The 20291-nt window shown below is 50.0% G+C and overlaps 2 protein-coding genes across 2 annotated transcripts in view; one reads left to right on the top strand and one right to left on the bottom strand.

Annotated features, from left to right (window-relative positions):
• Positions 1 to 1100: 1100 nt before the first annotated feature.
• Positions 1101 to 9854, top strand: LOC117042468 (zinc finger protein 436-like). Its single transcript, XM_033142014.1, has 5 exons — positions 1101 to 1176; positions 2210 to 2490; positions 2990 to 3375; positions 6194 to 6335; positions 8506 to 9854. The coding sequence occupies exons 2-5, from the start codon at positions 2232 to 2234 to the stop codon at positions 9852 to 9854; spliced, it is 2136 nt and encodes a 711-aa protein (XP_032997905.1). The 5' UTR covers positions 1101 to 1176; positions 2210 to 2231.
• Positions 9855 to 12803: 2949 nt separating this feature from the next.
• The window catches only part of LOC117042467 (zinc finger protein 197-like), a 29564-nt gene continuing 22076 nt past the window's right edge, over positions 12804 to 20291 (bottom strand). The window contains exons 5-8 of the mRNA XM_033142013.1: positions 19862 to 19985; positions 18168 to 18746; positions 14048 to 14128; positions 12804 to 13616 (exon numbers count right to left, since the gene is read on the bottom strand). Coding sequence (XP_032997904.1) covers positions 13147 to 13616; positions 14048 to 14128; positions 18168 to 18746; positions 19862 to 19985 — 1254 coding nt within the window. The 3' untranslated portion in view covers positions 12804 to 13146. The remainder of the gene's footprint in view (positions 13617 to 14047; positions 14129 to 18167; positions 18747 to 19861; positions 19986 to 20291) is intronic.

Here is a 20291-nt window from a genome sequence, read left to right as displayed (position 1 = left end):
AAATGCACAGGAGCAGGGGAAAAACAGTTGGCAACCTTCCCGTCTGCCAAGGAGCAGGGGGAGAACTAGGAAAGGAAATCGGGCCACCCTGTTGTCACCTGGCTCCAGCTCATCTGCTAAATGCACAGGAGCAGGGGAAAACAGTTGGCAACCTTCCCGTCTGCCAAGGAGCAGGGGGGGGGGGGGGAGAGAAGGAAAGGAAATCGGGCCACCCTGTTGTCACCTGGCTCCAGCTCATCTGCTAAATGCACAGGAGCAGGGGAAAACAGTTGGCAACCTTCCCGTCTGCCAAGGAGCAGGGGGGGGAGAAGGAAAGGAAATCGGGCCACCCTGTTGTCACCCGGCTCCAGCTCATCTGCTAAATGCACAGGAGCAGGGGAAAACAGTTGGCAACCTTCCCGTCTGCCAAGGAGCGGGGGGGGGGGGGAGAGAAGGAAAGGAAATCGGGCCACCCTGTTGTCACCTGGCTCCAGCTCATCTGCTAAATGCACAGGAGCAGGGGAAAACAGTTGGCAACCTTCCCGTCTGCCAAGGAGCAGGGGGAGAACTAGGAAAGGAAATCGGGCCACCCTGTTGTCACCCGGCTCCAGCTCATCTGCTAAATGCACAGGAGCAGGGGAAAACAGTTGGCAACCTTCCCGTCTGCCAAGGAGCAGGGGGAGAACTAGGAAAGGAAATCGGGCCACCCTGTTGTCACCCGGCTCCAGCTCATCTCTAAATGCACAGGAGCAGGGGAAAACAGTTGGCAACCTTCCCGTCTGCCAAGGAGCAGGGGGGGAGAAGGGAAGGAAATCGGGCCACCCTGTTGTCACCCGGCTCCAGCTCATCTGCTAAATGCACAGGAGCAGGAAGCGGCGAGCAAGCTGGCAACTCTGCTGCCGAATGCACAGGAGCCCTGTCAGAAGGGGGAAACGGGAAAGGTGGCAATCTCTGAGCAGCTCAGCACTGATCTGCGGGTCCAGCAGGAATGGGAAGGGTTAAACATCCGAGCTGAGATTCCTAGAGAGGACCAGAAATTGGGGAAGGAGTGGGGGGGCTCTCACTTCCTGCCCAGCCTTCTTTTTTGTGTGTGTGCATTGGGGAGGGGGGCGTATATGCGTGTGTACATGTATTTTGGATTTCCCTTTCCCCCCCCAAATAGCGACTCAAGGACAGCAGAGGCGGTGAGAGAGGCAGGTAGCTATACACATCTCTATAGATCTAATATTTTGCATTTCGCAGGAGCTGATGAGCGATTTGCAAGGCTGGAAGTGTTGGGGGCTGGGTCGGGGGCCCCGGAGAATTTATTATTATTAGCATTGTTATTTATAAGGAAGATCTGCAGACTCCCTAGTTTCCAGAGCCCCTTGCAGACCTTTTGATTTTTTTTTTTGAACGAACAGCCTGGATTGAATCCCCCTTGGTTGCCCTCCCATCAGATCTGACGTTTGCATTCCATCTTTTGAAAATCCGCTCTCTTCTTGTCCTGAAACGCTGTGCTGGGTTGAGGATCAATTTGATTTCCCGTCGATTTTTTTTTGCACGTGTATTTTAAAAGGTTCTGATTGGTGTTTTAGAACCCTTTATTTAAAGAAATGAATGAAAGTTTGAAAAAAACCAGTTATAAATGTAACCTGGGGCTTTTTTTTTTTTTGGCGATGCAGGAGGACATAGATCCAGGTTTATAACGTTCACACGTTACATTAAAGCAGTGCGCAATCTGTGCGCTTGTGTGCACCAATGGCAGATATTGTCCACATATCCACATGTATGTGCAACCAGTGTAGTTAAAGTGTACAAATCGACATGTGTGATCTCCTACATGCAAACACTTACACGTGTAGAGGCAACATGTACCTGCCTTTAGTGTAATGTGTGAGCAAGCCTAAAATGATGCAGGAGGTGGAGGAAGGCTGGAGGTACGAAGATAGCTCAGTGAGGAAAGCTCAGTCGGACTGTTTTGGGGGATGGGGGTGGGCTTCAGCTTCATCGGTTGTTCCCGTTGGGTTCTGGTGTTCTCTAAGAGAGGGGAGAGACCTCCACACAGCGCATCATAATTTTATACATTTAAGGCCTAACATGCATAGGATTGTGCTGTAGGATTGTCACTAACGCATTTTCAGAAATCCGAACGTTTTAGAAAACAAAGCTTGGATTCAAAGCTCCCTACTTTCTCAAATTTCGGAATGTTTCCTCCGTCATCACGGTCCTGTTCTCGGTTTGTTGGCAGGACAAAAGGGCCATTGAGCACGATGGAGGCGCCCTCTCAGAGCTTCCTGCTCCAGTCCGCGGGGATACAGTGCCGGGTGAAGCAGGAGCCCGAAGAAGGGCCGCCCCAAGGTTGGGGGTCGCCTGAGTTCTTGACGGTCGTGCAGGTCTCTGACGGGAGGCTCGGAAATCCGGACGCGCCGTGGGACGAGGCAGAGGCTCCCATTGAGCGGGCTGGGAAAAAGCAACGGGTGGTGTGCGTTCCAGGCCTCAAAGGTGATTTGGAGCAGATGTATACTACCGGTAGGTGCCCAGTTCAAGGTCTTACAGAATCATAGGGTTGTAGAGTTGGAAGGGACCCCAGGGGTCATCTAGTCCAGCCCCCCGCACTGCAGTTTATCTACAAAGCAGATCACTGTGATCTGTGGGGCAGCTTCCCCTTCAACACCCAAAGATCTCAGAAACCTTTTCCACCGTGACGCGGGGCTTTCAGCGTGTGGATGCCACTGTTCTGCGGACCAGCATTATTGTCAAGATATGATGGGTGCCCTCTCTCTGCCCTTTCCGGAAACTTCCGTTTTGACAGGTTTTCGGATAAACGAGTGTCTGCCGTATGTGTCTACTTATTGGGGCTACACAAACAGCTAACAAATGCAGTCGCACCTTGGCAGTAGAACAGAAGGTCCTGCAGCCAGTCGGAAGCCCCATCGGACGTCCGGCTTCCAAAAATAGTTCGTTCGAGAACTAAGCTGTTCGAAAACCAAGGTACGACTTGTAAATACTTCTCTCTTTGCTGGACTAGATGTTGACAGAGCATCCCTGCAAGCCTACGAGAGCCGCGATGGAGAACGGGCGCCCGTGAAGGAAGAAGCCTTTTGCGAGTCGGATGCCCCGGAAGCAGAGGCCTACCGCCAGTGTTTCCGGGCCTTCCTCTACCAGGAGGCCGAGGGGCCGAGGGAGGCGTGTCGGCAGCTCTGGGAACTTTGCCGGCACTGGCTGAAGCCGGAGAGGAACACCAAGGGTCAGATCCTGGAGCTGCTGATCCTGGAGCAGTTCCTGGCCATCCTGCCTCTGGAGATTCAGAGCTGGGTCAGGGAAGGCACACCAGAGACCTGCTCCCAGGCGGTGGCCCTGGCCGAGGATTTCCTCCTGCGGCGGGAAGAGGCGGAGGAGAGACAAGGAAAAGAGGTGAGGACGAGATCGGGGGGTAGGGAGACATCAGTGATACCTTAGTGTGGTGGTTGTTGTTGTTCAGTCATTCAGTCGTGTCCGACTCTTCGTGACCCCATGGACCAGAGCACGCCAGGCACCCCTATCTTTCACTGCCTCTCGCAGTTTGGCCAAACTCATGTTAGTAGCTTCGAGAACACTGTCCAACCATCTCATCCTCTGTCATCCCCTTCTCCTTGTGCCCTCCATCTTTCCCAACATCAGGGTCTTTTCTAGGGAGTCTTCTCTTCTCATGAGGTGGCCAAAGTACTGGAGCCTCAACTTCAGGATCTGCCCTTCCAGTGAGCACTCAGGGCTGATTTCTTTAAGGATGGTAAGTTTGATATTTTTGCAGTCCATGGGACTCTCAAGAGTCTCCTCCAGCACCATAATTCAAAAGCATCAATTCTTTGGCGATCAGCCTTTTGTATGGTCCAGCTCTCACTTCCGTACATTACTACTGGGAAAACCATAGCTTTAACTATACGGACCTTTGTTGGCAAGGTGATGTCTTTGCTTTTTAAGATGCTGTCTAGGTTTGTCATTGCTTTCCTCCCAAGAAGCAGGCGTCTTCTAATTTCGTGACTACTGTCACCATCTGCAGTGATCATGGAGCCCAAGAAAGTAAAATCTCTCACTGCCTCCATTTCTTCCCCTTCTATTTGCCAGGAGGTGATGGGACCAGTGACCATAATCTTAGTTTTTTTGATGTTGAGCTTCAGACCATATTTTGCGCTCTCCTCTTTCACCCTCATTAAAAGGTTCTTTAATTCCTCCTCACTTTCTGCCATCAAGGTTGTGTCATCAGCATATCTGAGGTTGTTGATATTTCTTCCGGCAATCTTAATTCCAGTTTGGGATTCATCCAGTCCAGCCTTTCGCATGATGAATTCTGCATATAAGTTAAATAAGCAGGGAGACAATATACAGCCTTGTCGTACTCCTTTCCCAATTTTGAACCAATCCGTTGTTCCATATCCAGTTCTAACTGTAGCTTCTTGTCCCACATAGAGATTTCTCAGGAGACAAATGAGGTGATCCGGCACTCCCATTTCTTTAAGAACTTTCCATAGTTTGCTGTGGTCGACACAGTGTGGTGGTAGAGCTTCTAATTTGCGTGCAGAAGGTCCCAGGTTCAATCCCAAGCCTTCAAGTAATGTCGGCTGCCTGAAACGGTGGAGAGTTGCTGCCAGTCAGTGTATCCAATACTGTGTTAGATGTTCTTCCTTGGTGTGACGCAGCTTTGCATGTTCCTAGTCCTTTGCAGGGGAGCCCACAGCTCTGCAGTAGAGCACCTCATTAAGTAGAGCAGATCATTAAGCAAACGGTCTGTGAGCACCTAGAAAGGAACGCTGTGATCACTAAAGGTCAGCATGGGTTTCTGAAAAATAAGTCATGTCAGACCAATCTGATCTCATTTTTTGACAGAATTACAAGCCTGGTAGATGAAGGGAACGCTGTGGATGTAGCCTATCTTGATTTCAGCAAGGCCTTTGACAAGGTGCCCCATGATATTCTTGTAAAGAAGCTGGTAAAATGTGGGCTGGACAAGGCTACCATTCAGTGGATTTGTAACTGGCTGACTGACCGAACCCAAAGGATGCTCATCAATGGCTCCTCTTCATCCTGGAGAGAAGTGACTAGTGGGGTGCCACAGGGTTCTGTCTTGGGCCCAGTCTTATTCAACATCTTCATCAATGACTTGGATGATGGGCTTGAGGGCATCCTGATCGAGTTTGCAGATGACACCAAATTAGGAGGGGTGGCTAATACCCCAGAGGACAGGATCACACTTCAAAATGACCTTAACAGACTAGAGAACTGGGCCAAAGCAAACAAGATGAATTTTAACAGGGAGAAATGTAAAGTACTACACTTGGGCAAAAAAATAAATAAAAAAATGAAAGGCACAAATACAGGATGGGTGACACGTGGCTTGAGAGCAGTACATGTGAAAAGAATCTAGGAGTCTTGGTAGACCATAAACTTGACATGAGTCAACAGTGTGATGCAGCAGCTCAAAAAGCCAATGCAATTCTGGGCTGCAGCAATAGGAGTATAGCATCTAGATCAAGGGAAGTAATAGTACCACTATATTCTGCTCTGGTCAGACCTCACCTGGAATACTGTGTCCAGTTCTGGGCACCACAGTTCAAGAAGGATACTGACAAGCTGGAAGGTGTCCAGAGGAGGGCAACCAAAATGGTCAAAGGCCTGGAAACGATGCCTGATGAGGAACGGCTTAGGGAGCTGGGTATGTTTAGCCTGGAGAAGAGAAGGTTAAGGGGTGATCTGATAGCCATGTTCAAATATATCAAAGGATGTCATATAGAGGAGGGTGAAAGGTTGTTTTCTGCTGCTACAGAGAAGCGGACACGGAGCAATGGATTCAAACTACAAGAAAGAAGATTCCACCTAAACATTAGGAAGAACTTCCTGACAGTAAGAGCTGTTTGACAGTGGAATTTACTGCCAAGGAGTGTGGTGGAGTCTCCTTCTTTGGAGGTCTTTAAGCGGAGGCTTGACAGCCATCTGTCAGGAATGCTTTGATGGTGTTTCCTGCTTGGCAGGGGGTTGGACTGGATGGCCCTTGTGGTCTCTTCCAACTCTATGATTCTATGATTCTACCTGTTTTGCATGGACACCGTTTCTATTCAGTCCCCAACTTTTTCTGGTAAGGCTAGGAGAGAGTCCCATGTGAAACCCTGGAGAGCTGCTGCCAGTCAGTGCAGGCAGTACTGAACTAGATGGACCAATGCCCTGCTTTGGGCTCTGACTTAAATCTGGCTTCTTTCAGCTGCTGCTTCATCAGGTGTCTGCCAGTCTCCCGGAATCAGATGGAGCTCCGTTGGGTATTGAAGCAAAACAGCTTTTCAGGGAACCTAAGCAGGAGGAGGAGGAGGAGGAGGAGGACAACGACGAAGGCACCGAAACGGGGGGTGAGGATTCCTTTGTGTTGTTCCTCTTCTGGCATAGCCTGAGCGGTGGGGTGGCTCTGGATATGCCCTCGTGCCGCTCTTTTCAAACACTGTTGAGCGTGGGAAGAAATGATTCTGCTAGTAGAAGTGGACTGTGCATAGCACCGATTGGCTGGCACCTGTGACGTCTCAAACCCATTTCCCTTCCCCGTTCCTAGGGCAGTTTTGCAATCTGGGCCTGGTTTTGCCAAGTGGGCCTGGGTCTGGAAACTCCAGCTAACGCAGGATGTGGTGGCTAGACTGCTGCTGAGGGGGGAGGGAGAAGCAGATGGCCAAGAAATATGTGACACCACTGTTAAAACATCGGCACCCGTTGCCTACCTGCTGTTGAGCCAGGTAGAAGATCCTGGTATTAATTTGCAAATCCCTGAAAAACTTGTGCCCAGGATAGCTTAGTGACCACCTGAATCTTTAAGACCAAGCTCGGTTGTGATTTTTTTTTGGGGAGGAACATCAACAAGAAGCCAAACCTTCGGTGGTATTTGCTCAGCTTTTCTGAATCCAACAGAAATTCTGCAGGCATCTGCTAAATGTTTCTTGACAGTTTTTTGGTTGTTGTTTTTTAATGTCGCTAAACTAATGCAGACGGTTAAGAAGAAGAATCATTACCATAACAGTGGCTTCACATTTTATACTTGGCTTTTATTTTTATGTGTTTATATTTGCCACAATCTCATTTGTTGTTTCTAATGGCATGTCTCCTCAAAAAGCCCTGTGAAGACGGCCAGGTCTGGGCTGGTTCATATGGGAAGAGGCAGTCTTGAAGAACTGCAGTGCTGAGCCGTGTAGGGCAAAAAGAGATGCAGAATTTGTGAACCTGAAAAATGTGGGTTGTTTTTTCCTTTTTGTTTAAAATTAATAACAACGGCAAGTGGCTAGTCCATAAGGAAGTATGGGTTTCATTTGCACTCAATGCAGAATTTTGTTGTTTGCTTTGTACTTGCAAAGAATTTTGGGTCATCATGCCCTAACATTAGGTTTGAGCATATTAAACCAATCCTGGTCCACCTGCACTGGCTACCAATTAGTTTCCGGGCCCAATTCAAAGTGCTGGTTTTGACTTATAAGGCCTTAAATGGCTCTGGCCTGCAATACCTCAAGGACCGCCTCTTTCCATATAAACCTACCCAGACCCTGAGATCATTCTCTGAGGTCCTTCTTCACATGCCTCTACCTTGAGAGGTTCAGAGGGTGGCAACGCGAGAACAGGGCCTTCTCTGCAGTGGCTCCGCGTCTGTGGAATGCTCTCCCCAGGGAAGTTCACCTGTCCCCTTCATTATCCTTTTTAACCAGGCCTTTGGTTGGTCTGTTTGACACCCAACATCCTTTTAAAATATGACTCTTTTCGGGGGGGGGCGTTATTGGGTTGTTGTTTTTATTCTGATCTTATATGTTGTGATATTTTCTGTGAACTGCCCTGAGACCTCCAGGTATAGGGCGGTATATAAACCCAATAAAATAATTGTCAGGGATCAAAGCATTTCTCGGGAAGAAAAGGGGGAGAGCATAGATGAAAGGGCACAGAGAGACAATTGGGATTCAGCCAATCAGGGGGAGGAGTGTAAATATCGAGAGCAATTACCGATAATAAGTACAGATACTTCCTCATCCCCCAGCCCCCATCAGCAGACGTCTCAGGAAGAAAGAGAAAGCCCTCACGCTGTCAGTAGCAGACAGGGGAAGGAACAAAGGGGGAGACGTAAGTTCAGACGTCATTTCAGGGCGACTAGAGGCTTCCTTTGCTGGAAAAGGTGCGAAGATTCTAGTCCGGAAATCTGTTAGCTAGGAGAGTAGTCATGTTTTATCACTCTGTAATTATCAATGTCTAATAAACAGCTTTTTAAGCTCAACGCTTGAGCCGGCCGTTACTCACAGCAACATCAAAGGCAAGAGGTGCCGTGACAATAATAATCATAATAGTAATAAATTTTTATTTATACCCCGCCCTTCCCAGCCAAAAACCGGGCTCAGGGCGGCTAACACTAATTAAAATCATAGCAAAAACATAAAAACAATCAATTTAAAATACAGATTAAAATACAAAATTCAAAATTAAAACTGCAGTCTCATTTTCAAATAATAATAATAATAATAATAATAATAATAGGTTTGCCTGTTTTACGTGTTTCAGCAGGTTTCAGTTGGGCTCATGACGATGAGGAAGAGGAGGAGGAGAAACCATGTCTGGGGCCCCCTGAGCAAATGGAAGTGCAGGGTTTGTCCAGAGAAAGACTCCCCTGGTGCGAGGAGAATGGAGGCATTTCTGCACATCAGCCCGACTCAGAACAGAAGACCCACCCCGGAAAGCGACCAGGCAGCTCCCTCCCTCCTTGGGGTGGTGATGAGGATCTCGGTGGAAGTGAAGGGGAGGAGATCCTGCAGCCTGAAGAAGAGAGTTCATGTCTTCTGGGTGAGAAGACCCTTGGTCATATTTGCCACCAGAGGATCCACGCAGGAGGGAAACTGCACAGTTGCACGGCGTGCTCCAAAACCTTTGTGCTGAGATCTGGGCTGGTTGCCCACGAGAGGACAACGCACACAGGAGAGAAGTCATATCCCTGCCTGCACTGCGGGGAAAGCTGTGACACGAGCTCCCATTTCGCCTGGCACTCGCGGAGCCACGCCGGGGAGAAGCCGTACGAGTGTTTCAAATGCGGGAAGAGCTTCCGCAACAACCATTCCTTCGCCAGCCACCTGCGGAGCCACGTCGGGGGCGAGCCCTTCAAGTGCTTGCGCTGCGGGAAGAGCTTCGGCGCCCGCTCGGATCTGATCCGGCACGACAGGTCGCATGCGGGCGAGAAGCCCTACCAGTGCTTGGATTGCGAGAGGAGCTTCGGCCAGAGCTCGCAGCTCGCCGCCCACCGGCGGGCCCACGCGGGAGAGAAACCTTTCACGTGCCGCGAGTGCGGGAAGATCTTCAGCCGGAGCTCGCACCTCCACGGGCACCAGAGGATGCACTGCAGCGAGAAGGCGCACAAGTGCCTGGACTGTGGGAAAACCTTCAGCGGGAGGTCGCACCTCAACCGGCACCAGAGGATCCACACGGGGGAGAAGCTCTTCAAGTGCTTGGTGTGCGGGAAGAGCTTCTGCATGAACTCGGACCTGGTGGCTCACGAGAGGATCCACACGGGGCACAAGCCGTACAAGTGCGCCGACTGCGGCAAGAGCTTCAGCCAGAAGCAGCACCTCACCAGCCACCAGAGGACCCACACGGGCGAGAAGCCCTACGTCTGCCTGCACTGCGGCAAGGGATTCAGCGTCAGCTCCAACCTCAACACGCACGAGAGGACGCACACCGGCGTGCGGCCCTTCAAGTGCTCTGACTGCGGGAAGAGCTTCAGCCAGAAGTCGCACCTCATCGGCCACCAGAGGATCCACACAGGGGAGAAGCCCTACCTGTGCGGGGACTGCGGGAAGAGCTTCAGCTCCAGCTCGAACCTGATGGCCCACGCGAGAACCCACAGCGGGGAGAAAGCATAGGGCTGAGGGAAATACATTGGCACCTCGGTTTTTGAACGTCTCCGTTGACGAACATTCCGGCTTTCGAACGCCGTAAACCCGGGAGTAAATGCTTGGGTTTTTGAACACGACTCAGAAGTCGAACATGCCATGCGGCTTCCGCTTAAGTGAGGCCTAGCTGTTGGCTATTGAGTTTTCGAACTTTTAAATGTTTCAAAACTCAAGCCGTCTTCCAAAACGGATTACGTTTGGGAAACTGAGGTACCACAGTAAATCCGACGGGCAAGGGGTCTCAGTCAAGTAAACGCCCCACTTTCAGCAGCACTCATTCCACCGGCTGCCGTTCAGAGACAGCCTCTAGACACGTCCGCCATAAATTTGTCTCGCCGTCCAAATTTGACCTGTGGGTACAGGTGTCATAGCTGAACTCTGCGCTGTGTGACCAAGTACCTCTTTTTGTCTCTCCTGAATTTCCCAACGTTCACCTTCATTAGGATAGAGGTCTACTTGGTCTACTTAGCTCAAGACTGTCTACACGGACTGGCAGCAGCTCTCTTGAGTGTTTCAGGTGGGGCCTACTCCTCCTGCCTTCCCGGAAGATGCTAGGGATATTGAACCTGTGACTTTCTGCCTCTGGTTTATATTTACTCACAAGAACTCGAATCCACATTCTCCCAAATAGAATTCCCTTTTCCTTGTACCACCACCCCGATATTCCCAATGGGCGATATTGTAGGATTTGGGGATCTTAGGGGTGGGTTGGAGGGGGGGGAACTAAAGATATAAAGGACTGTGTATGGCATGTTGGTACTCAGCTGTTGGTGACTTGTAAGGCAATAAAAACTAAGATGGAAGAGGGCGAAGGTTGATCTCTGGTGCCCCCCGACACAGGGTTAGATCTTACCAGCGAGGAAATTTCAGTTGAGCTTTATGAGAGACCTAGATTCCACACAGACTGCTCTTTTATCACAGGGGCATTCTGCAACCTGACACATTCAACGTGCATTCTGCAGCTTGCCAATAATAGTGCAATTGACCAAAAAAGTATAAAGAACTCAGCCGTGACAATCCCTGAAACGAGGTGGAGATACGATAAAGATATAAACCCAAACTAAACTAAACTAAAATCCAAAAAAATCGGGGTGAGTGCCCCTGAATAACTAATATAAATTGAACTCAGGTTAGCTAACCTAAACGGTGTGGAGAAAAAACTAAGAAAACTCATTAATTTGAAATTTCCTTCCTTCATTCTTTCAAATTAATGAGTTTTGTTAGTTTTTTCCACACCGTTTAGGTTAGCTAACCTGAGTTCAATTTATATTAAACAGTTTGGGAGGAATTCCTCCTACTGCTCTTGAGTCCTTTATGTTTTTGCAGCCTTGAAAGCCTTTTTCATTTTCCTATAGTCTCTAGAATTAATTTCCCTCTGAGGAAACAGACTACATCCAGTGAAACGAGAAAAGAGCCGGCATCTCGTTAGGGTTTTTAGTTTGATTTACAAGTTATATATATTCTTGTTTAACTCACCACCTAGCTATTTAGGGGCACTCACCCCGAATTTTTTGGATTTGAGTTTAGTTTAGTTTGGGTTTATATCCTTATGGTACCTCCATCTCGTTTCAGGGATTGTCACAGCTGAGTTCTTTATACTTTTTTGGTCATTATATCCCGTGACTGTTTGTTGTCTTTTTGTTGTTTTTTTAAATAATAGTGCAATTGGCATGGATTTACACTGGACTGTCCACACATCATCCTTTATCAGTTTGTCCTGCAGTGCTTCCCCAGCCATCCCATATTATTGCATCTACATTTTAAGAACATAAGAAGTGGATCAGGCCAGGGACCCATCTAGTCCAGATTCCCCAGTGGGAAGTCAATAAACATAATAATAATAATAATAATAATAATAATAATAATAATAATAATAATAATAATAATTTATACCCCGCCCACTCTGGGTGGCTCCCAGCAGAATATTAATAATAATAAAAAAGCGATAAAACATCAAACATTAAAAACAGGTGTCAGATGTCTTCTAAAAGTCAGAAAGTTGTCTGTTTATTATTAAGCGGGACCTGAGTGCATCAGCAACTGATATTCAGAAGTGTATGCTGCCTCTTAACTGTGGAGGCAGGACATAGCCTTTGTGGCCAGTAGCCCTGGTTTCATTTAGCCCCCTTTTAAAAACCAGCCAAGTTGGGGGCCACCAATGTCCCTTGTGGCCCTCTGCCCATTCCACTGTCTCTGTTCATGCCATCTCTCCAAGCGGAGACTGTACACTGAGGCATAAAGTTCCCCGGCCTGTTATTTTTCCACAGAAAATTCCTCCGCTTCTTTCCCTGCTCTCCTCAGCTCAGTATGCAAGGAGTTGCAGGTGCTGGCACTGCCCAACCAAACGGCCGTGGGCTGGCTAAGGGGCCTGGTGTGTCACTGAGGAGGCACGTGGAAGGCTGTGGGCCTGAGGCCTACTGTTTGAGAAACACTGGTCCAGAGGTCAGAGGGTTGAGCCATGACCTGGGAGGCTGGGATTCAAACCCCTATTCAGCCATGAGGCTCACTGGGAGTCCCCCCTCTCTCTCAGTCTAGCCTACCTCACAGGGTTGTTAGGAGGAAAATATATAGAGGAACAGTGGGACATGAATTTAATCCTTCAATGAAAGCCCCTCAGAGTTCATTTTACACGCCCAATTGGTTCTTTGTAGTAACGGTGGCAGCTGCCCCACATACAATGTCAGGTGTGGGGCAGGCGGCCATTGTTTATGAGGAATGAACTTCCGGGCCCAAATTTAGCCAATAGGGCCAGAAGTTCCCAATCCCTGCTCTAAATAAACCATTGCCCCCTAACCCCAAATGTGCATGTGGACAGACTTCAGCTCTTCCCATTCTTGAAGCCAGTTTTTCTACTATATGGCTTCAGGCTAAGTAATTTGGCTCGGCGAATGTTGATGAAGTTCAAGTTCTGGAAAAAAAAAACCCCCAAGGATTTCCCCCCCAGAAACAGCAGCCAGCTGGTTCACTTTTTGCTTTCTTTCTTTTTTAACTTGATGCCAGGGCTCGCCGTTTATTAAAAAAGAAAGAAAATACTTTATTTTTTTAAAATAGGGTTTTTGTTAGCTTTCGGCAATGACAGAACAAACGGCTGTTGCGACGAAGCCTTCGGTTTGTTGACAACGCTCTCTTTTTAACCCTAATGGGAAAGCATGGAGGGGGTGGAAGAGAAAACAACTCCCAAAAGGTTATTAACCGAATTAAAGAATGAAACACGGCAAGCAGACAACCGCAAGCTCTTGTAGGGGATTGCAAAAGGCGAGAGTCAAGGGCTGTAGTTCTGAGGCCTTCTCCTGGTACGGGCCCTGGGTGTCAACGGCCGCCTGGGAACGCCCAGGCGGGAGGAAGAAGGGCCTGCAGGCCGGTGGCTGGATTGGCCCGTCCGTGGCGGCCATGCTTGCCGTGAGGGGGCCGTGGACACGGCCGCCGGAGTGGAGGACTGCTGCCGCCGTATGAGCAGCTCCAGAAGTTCTGTCTGCCGTTGCATGATGGCAATGATCTGCTCAGTGCCCACCCTGTCCTTCTCGCGGTCCTCCAAGTCCGCTTTGGCGTAGCCGTCGAGGGCGGAAAGGATCCTGTCGGTAGCCGCCTGCATCCGCAGGTCCGCTGCCATCGCCAGCTCCGTGGCCAAATCGTTCCTGGTCTTGTGCCGGTTCCGGATGTTGGCAAGGCGTTCGGCGGCTGAGAGGCCCGGTGGCCCAGGCAACGGGCTGTGGCAAGGGGTCAGGTGCACGTCTGGGAGCAATTTGGGAAGCGGGGAGGGGGAGAAACACAAAAGCAGAGTGAGGGCATTGAAAGGCTGCAAGGGATTCTGGGAAGGAGACGGTCAAGCTTATGAGCATCGCTAGAAGGAGCTGTTGATGGGGAACCTGTGGCCCTCCCAGATGTTGCTCCAACTCGCATCACCCTCGGAGGCCAGGGATGATGGGAGTTGTAGTCCAGCAACATCTGGAAGGCCACAGCTTCCCCAACCCTGCTAATATTAAACCCATTCTCTGGACGTGGATCTTTAATATAGTCAACATGCCAACTTCCTGGAAAAGACTGGGCGACCTCGAAGGTCCCATCCAACTCCCCGAAGTTCTGCAGGATTCATTCAGCACTCTGAATTCATTCATTAAACATCACCATTCAGCATACGAAATTCATTATGCATTCCCTCTTACCTGCTGTGGAGCCAGTGGTGGCTGGGCTGCCAGGTAGACTGGGCGGGGCAGTTTGCAAGGGGTTGAGCAAATGATCGGCTTCTAAAAAACAAAGGGAAGGGCATTAAATATAATTTTGCATCGTAATATACCGCCTCTTTCCACCTGAACCAACTCAGACCTTGCCATCACCATCAGAGGCTCTGAGTGTTCCCCTGCCGCCACTGAGGGATGTGCGGAACGTGTTGACATGGGAACGGCCTTTTCAGTGGTGGCTCCTCGTTTGTGGAATTCTCTCCCCATGGAAGCTCACCTGGCACCACTGCTGTCTGTTTTCAGTCACCAGGCAAAGGCATTCTTATTTCCCCCGTCAGATATGTCAGCGGTCTTTGTTCCGCTCATCCCTTTAAGCGGCGTGGGTAGGACTTATTCCTTTTAAGCATTTTGTCAGATGACAATCTTGGCTCTTGTTTATTGCCGTTTTTATGTCAGATTATAATGTTTTTGTTATTTACTTTTTTTAACGGCGTGAGTTGCTTTGAGGCAATGCTGAGGCTGCTGATAGCCGTAGCAAAGGCCACTGACAGCAGTAAATCACACCAAACAAGTTGGAGTTAACTCTTTATTAGCAAAAACAGGAGTGTCAGGCCTAATGAGCACAGCAACTCATCTCCGGCAGGTGTCGCCCCATGAAGCAGTTGCTGAGATTGAAGGCCCCTGCCTCCCCTCCTCTCCAGGGTTTCCCCCAAGCAATCTGAGACTACGCCTGCGTGCAGCTTACTTCTCCCTCCGCCCTTTTCATGCCTCTCCTGGTTCTGGGAATCGGAGGGGAGCTTCTTGCAGCAGGAGGGGGAGACACCTGTGCCTCTTCACCAGCCTGACGCATCTCTGCCTCTTGGTCTCCCTCCTCTCCTGCTTCAGCTTCTGCCTGATTCTGGACTTCTCTCTTGAGAGCCAGTGTGGTGTAGTGGTTAAGAGCGGTAGACTCGTAATCTGGGGAACCGGGTTCGTGTCTCCGCTCCTCCTCCACATGCAGCTGCTGGGGGACCTTGGACTAGTCACACTTCTTTGAAGTCTCTCAGCCCCACTCATCTCACAGAGTGTTTGTTGTGGGGGAGGAAGGGAAAGGAGAGTGTGAGCCACTTTGAGACTCCTTCGGGTAGTGATAAAGCGGGATATCAAATCCAAAATCTTCTTCTTCTTCTCTGCCACAGACTCTCCCCGCTCACTAAGCCCTGTTACCTCTTTGGCTTCCAACACTTCCTCCTCCCAGTCTTCTCCCTCTGACCCCTCATTGTCATCCCACCGCCACTCCCTGGGCTCTGAGACTTCTTCCCCTGTGGGTTCCCCAGCTGGTTCCTCTTACCATTCCCCTGCGTCCGGCCAGTCCATGACAGCCGCTAAACTTAGGTGGCTAAAAACAGCGACAAGCTGGGAGGGAGAGATAATTCCCCGAAACAAGCAGCTGCAGAATGGCTGGATTTAATTTTAATATGCCAAACACAGGATTTAGATGATGGCGATGCTGGGCTAACCAGGTCATGCATGGAGCGCTGGGCCAAACAGCAGGAGGAAGAGCTGCAGGATTTGCTGAGCTTACCAACATGAAAATTGTGCGTTCTCTCATATTAGCTCAAGGCTGGGTTTCCCACAGGAGGAGGAAAGTACAAACTGGGAAACCGGCTCATAAGATAAATAAAACAGAAGGCCACAACAGAACCAGAGAAAAGGATATAAGAAGAGTCAATGACCTACCCATTTCCAGCATATTTATCTTTAACATGGCTGACAAGATGGGGAGCCCAGAAGTACCGTATTTTTTGCTCCATAAGACACGCTTTTTTCCTTCTAAAAAGTAAGGGAAAATATCTGTGCGTCTTATGGAGCGAATGGTGGTCCCTGGAGCTGAATTGCCCAGGGGCCAAAAGAGGATCATGCCTTTTATTTTACAAAGAGAAAAGGGGGTGTTGAAAGGACCCCGCTCAGCAGCTGATCAGCAAGAGATCGGGAGAGAGATAAGAGTCCCGGGCTCCCTTTCAGCCCTGCCCTCCATTGTTGAATGTGTTGCAGAGGGAGGTTGTTTGTTTCCCCAGTGACATGTGACTGGCTGATTAGATTATCTGTCTGGAAACTGTAGAAATGGCTCCCTTTCCTTTAGAAGCTGCAGAAATGTGAGTTAAACCCCACAAAAATGGGGCTCTTCCTCTTTGCTTTTCCCCCTTTCCAAAAAAAGCTGCAAAATTTTTAGCTGATCCTAAAAAAAACACAGGGTTTTTCCCTTTGCAAAAAAGCTGCAAAACTTTTAGCTGATCCTCAAAAAAACAGGGTTTTTCCCTTTGCAAAAAAAGCTGCAAAACTTTTAGCTGATCCTCAAAAAAAACAGGGCTTTTAGAAGAGGAAAACCAGAATTTTTTTTTCTTGTTTCCTCCTCTAAAAATGAGGTGCGCCCTATGGTCTGGTGTGCCCTATGGAGCGAAAAATACGGTACCTGTTTGAAGCAGTGCTCTCCCCTCCTGCGGTTTCTGGCAACTGGTATTTGTAGGCGCACTGCCTCCGACAGTGGTGGCAGAACACAACCATCAGGGGTAGCAGGCAGCCTAATTCTCCTAGGTGAGTTTGTCTCTTAAAGCCATCCAAGTTGGCAGCCATTGCTGCCTCTCGCGGGAGCGAATCCCATGGTTTAACTGTAAAGTGGGATGATACCCAGCTCTACCCCTCTACCCCTGAGAGCCAGTGTGGTGTAGTGGTTAAGAGCGGTAGACTCGTAGATCTGGGGAACCGGGTTCGCGTCTCCTCCCCTCCACATGCAGCTGCTGGGTGACCTTGGGCTAGTCACACTTCTCTGAAGTCTCTCAGCCCCACTCACCTCACCGAGTGTTTGTTGTGGGGGAGGAAGGGAAAGGAGAATGTTAGCCGCTTTGAGACTCCTTTGGGTAGTGACAAAGCGGGATATCAAATCCAAACTCTTCTTCTTCTCTTCTTCTTTTAAACTGGAACCAGTGAAGGGGGTGAATGTCCTGTGTGAGTGTCTGGAGGCAGCTGGAGGATGGATGGCGGCTAACAAATTGAGGTTGAATCCTGACAATACAGCAGTACTGTTTTGTGGGGGGACAGGGAATGGGCAGGTGTGGGAGACTCCCTAGTCCTGAATGGTTTAACTGTGCCCCTGAAGGACCAGGAGCACAGCCTGGGAGTCATTTTGGACCCACAGCTGTCCATGGAGGCGCAGGTCAATTATGTGTCCAGGGAAGCTGTCTACCAGCTCCATCTGGTATGCAGGCTGAGGCCCTACCTGCCCGCAGACTGTCTCGCCAGAGTGGTGCATGCTCTGGTTATCTCCCGCTTGGACTACTGCAATGCACTCTTTGTGGGGCGACCTTTGAAGGTGACCCGGAAACTACAACTAATCCAGAATGCAGCAGCTAGACTGGTGACTGGCAGTGGCCGCTGAGACCATACATTGGCTCCCACTACATTTCTGAGCACAATTCAAAGTGTTGGTGCTGACCTTTAAAGCCCTAAACAGCCTCGGCCCTGTATACCTGAATGAGCATCACCACCCCCATCGTTCTGCCCAGACACTGAGGTCCAGCTCCAAGGGCCTTCTGGCAGTTCCCCCCCTGCGAGAAGTGAGGTTATAGGGAACCAGGCAGAGGGCCTTCTCAGTAATGGCACCCATCCTGTGGAACGCCCTCCCATCAGATGTCAAGGAAAGAAACAACTCTCTGACTTTTAGAAGACGTCTGAAGGCAGCCCTGTTTAGGCAAGTTTTTAATGTTTGATGTTTCATTGTGTTTTTAATATTCTGTTGTGAGCTACCCAGAGTGGCTGGAGATAGCCAGTCAGATGGGCAGAGTATAAATAATATATTATTATCATTATTATTTAAAGAACTTTCTTCTTTCTCTCCTGAGCACCCCAAACATTCTGCTTCACTGGATGTCTCCCACTGGGTTCCAGTGTGACGAGAGAGGGAGAAAAACTTCTGTCCATACTTTCTCCCCGCACTTCTATTGTGTCTCCACATTGTGCGCCCAATGATTCCTCTTTGCGCAGAGAGAGGGAGGGAGCAGGGGACAGAAGGGAAGTGAAACCTGACCTCTCGTCTTCATAAATAACCACAAAAAACGGGGGCACTTACCTGTGGCTGGCCGAGGGGTGCTTATCGGCTCCTCAAAGTTGTCCTCTGTTTTGCACACCACGGTGGTGGAGTCCACCGAATCGACGAGTTCGATGGAGAACTGGGCAGAGGGGTCGAAGAAGTCCTGGGGCTCAAGGTAGTCCTCGGACTCGTGGGGGACGCCCTCCTCCAGGCCGCACGGGGGACCATCATCTCCCCCCGACTCCTCCTGGTGTCCATAACTCTGGGTCTGCCCCAAGGGTTGGGGCGCTCCAGATTCCAGAATCTGCTCCAGCTGGTCGTAAAAGGGGCAGGTGAGTCGCCCTGTCCCGGAGCAGTTGTTCTCTTTGACCTTCTTGTAGTCCCGGCGCATCGTCTTGGTCTTGGTGCGGCACTCCTGGGCTGTCCGCTCGTGGCCCCTCTTGGCCATCTCGTTGGCAATGACCTGGAAGGTGTCCATGTTCCGGTGGCTGCTCTGAAGGACCTGCTGGATCCTCTGCTCCCCCCAGATATCCAGGAGATCAATCACCTCGGCGTACGACCAGTTGGTGCCGCGACGGCTCATCTTCGGGAAACGGCGCATTGGCACGGCAGAGCCAACTGTTGCCAACAGGGAAATGGGAGAGGGTGAACCTCTGCTGTTTATTTATTTTTTAGTTCAACTAAGGCAGAGGGAGGTCCAACTTTCCATACCAAGTGGGCTGCAAGAGTACTTTGACACAGAACTACCTTGTCGCTCATGGTGGCAGGAAACCGAGGCCAAAATGTGAGCCCGCCACCACAGCCCTCGTGCTACCTTCACAAAGCTGGATAAACTGAGAAAGCGCTAGCTAGGATTTGGGAAGGAGAAAAGAGGACTCTAGGACCCTGTCAGAGCCCTCACACCTCCTTCCCAAGCCAAGTGCTTCGATTACCTGACTTTAGCAAGGCTTCAAATGTTGCCGAGGGCCGCCAAATAAGGCCTCACAGGCCACATGTTGGACCGCCTTGATCTAAGGCAAAGTTGCGGAGGCTCAAGCCCAGAGTCCAAAATTGGCCCTGCAGACATATCGACTTGGCCCTCAGGAGCCTCCCCAAGCTACACCCCCTCTTCCCAGACCATGCCCCCTCAGTGGTCTTGCTCTGTGCCCTCTTAGGAGTCATTCTGCATGGATCAAATGTGGATTCAGAGTGAGATCACTCCTTTTTGCTTGACCGGATGGAGATAAAGGTGTGTGTACAGAAAGGGACATCTTTTTTTTAGGGGGTGTTCCCTGCTGGAATGAAAGTCTACATTACAAAGGTTAAGAGTTACACCTGTTTCTTTGCCCACTTTTGCCTCTGCCCCCCCGCCCACCGTCATGCGGCCCTCGGAGGGCAGCTCATGAGGGAATGCGGCCCTCAGACCAACAATGGCTTCCCGCGGCTGGTGTGTAGATACATTTCTGCGCTAGGCAGACGCCTGGTTTGATCTGGTACAAGGCTGCGCTCTGTGTTTTCTTCAGCTCAGAAATATGCACATGCACAAAGCTGTACACAGTTCTCCACCTGCCCCCTGCAAACATGCAAAAATTGCTCCCTCGCCTGCCGGTGGTCCTGTTTCTCTGCCCTGCAGATAGTTGTGGCACCACCACCACCCCAAAGCTGCAATCAGGCAAAGCAGTAATGGTAGTGACCGACAGAGGTTTTCAGGATGCAAAATTCAGCAACAGAATACACATTGAATGAGCCTTTACCAAGTGAGCTGGCTTCCCTCTCCAGCCTCTGCTTGACCTCCCTGCGGAGATACCGCCGTCTGTCCAGCAAGGTGTGGTCGGCCTCTGGGGAATGGACGTCCATCTCGTCAAAAAGGACCGGCACCTGGGAACAAAGGCAGAGGGTTGTTGGTTCACACATGCTACGTGTTCATTTATTTACTGCAGTGGGTGAGGAACCCCAGGCCTGAAGGCCACATGTGGAGGGACCCCTCTCCATCAGTGGAACGTTGGTCCCCAGGACAGATTTACTCCACTGTATACATCAGTGTGGTGTAGTGGTTAAGAGTGGTGGACTCGTAATCTGGTGAACCGGGTTCGCGTCTCCGCTCCTCCACATGCAGCTGCTGGGTGACCTTGGGCTAGTCACACTTCTCTGAAGTCTCTCAGCCCCACTCACCTCACAGAGTGT

The sequence above is a fragment of the Lacerta agilis genome, chromosome 2, assembly GCF_009819535.1.
Source record: "Lacerta agilis isolate rLacAgi1 chromosome 2, rLacAgi1.pri, whole genome shotgun sequence".
Lineage (NCBI taxonomy): Eukaryota > Metazoa > Chordata > Lepidosauria > Squamata > Lacertidae > Lacerta > Lacerta agilis.
The sequence above is the reverse complement of the archived record's forward strand: the minus strand, read 5'-3'. Positions and strand labels throughout refer to the sequence as shown.

Bases quoted from the DNA above. Each gene is read 5' to 3' on its own strand.
- LOC117042468 (XM_033142014.1), top strand. From the start codon at position 2,232: ATGGAGGCGCCCTCTCAGAGCTTCCTGCTCCAGTCCGCGGGGATACAG. The intron at 2,491-2,989 runs GTAGGTGCCCAG...TTGCTGGACTAG, and splicing joins GGAGCAGATGTATACTACCG to ATGTTGACAGAGCATCCCTG. The intron at 6,336-8,505 runs GTGAGGATTCCT...TACGTGTTTCAG, and splicing joins CGAAGGCACCGAAACGGGGG to CAGGTTTCAGTTGGGCTCAT.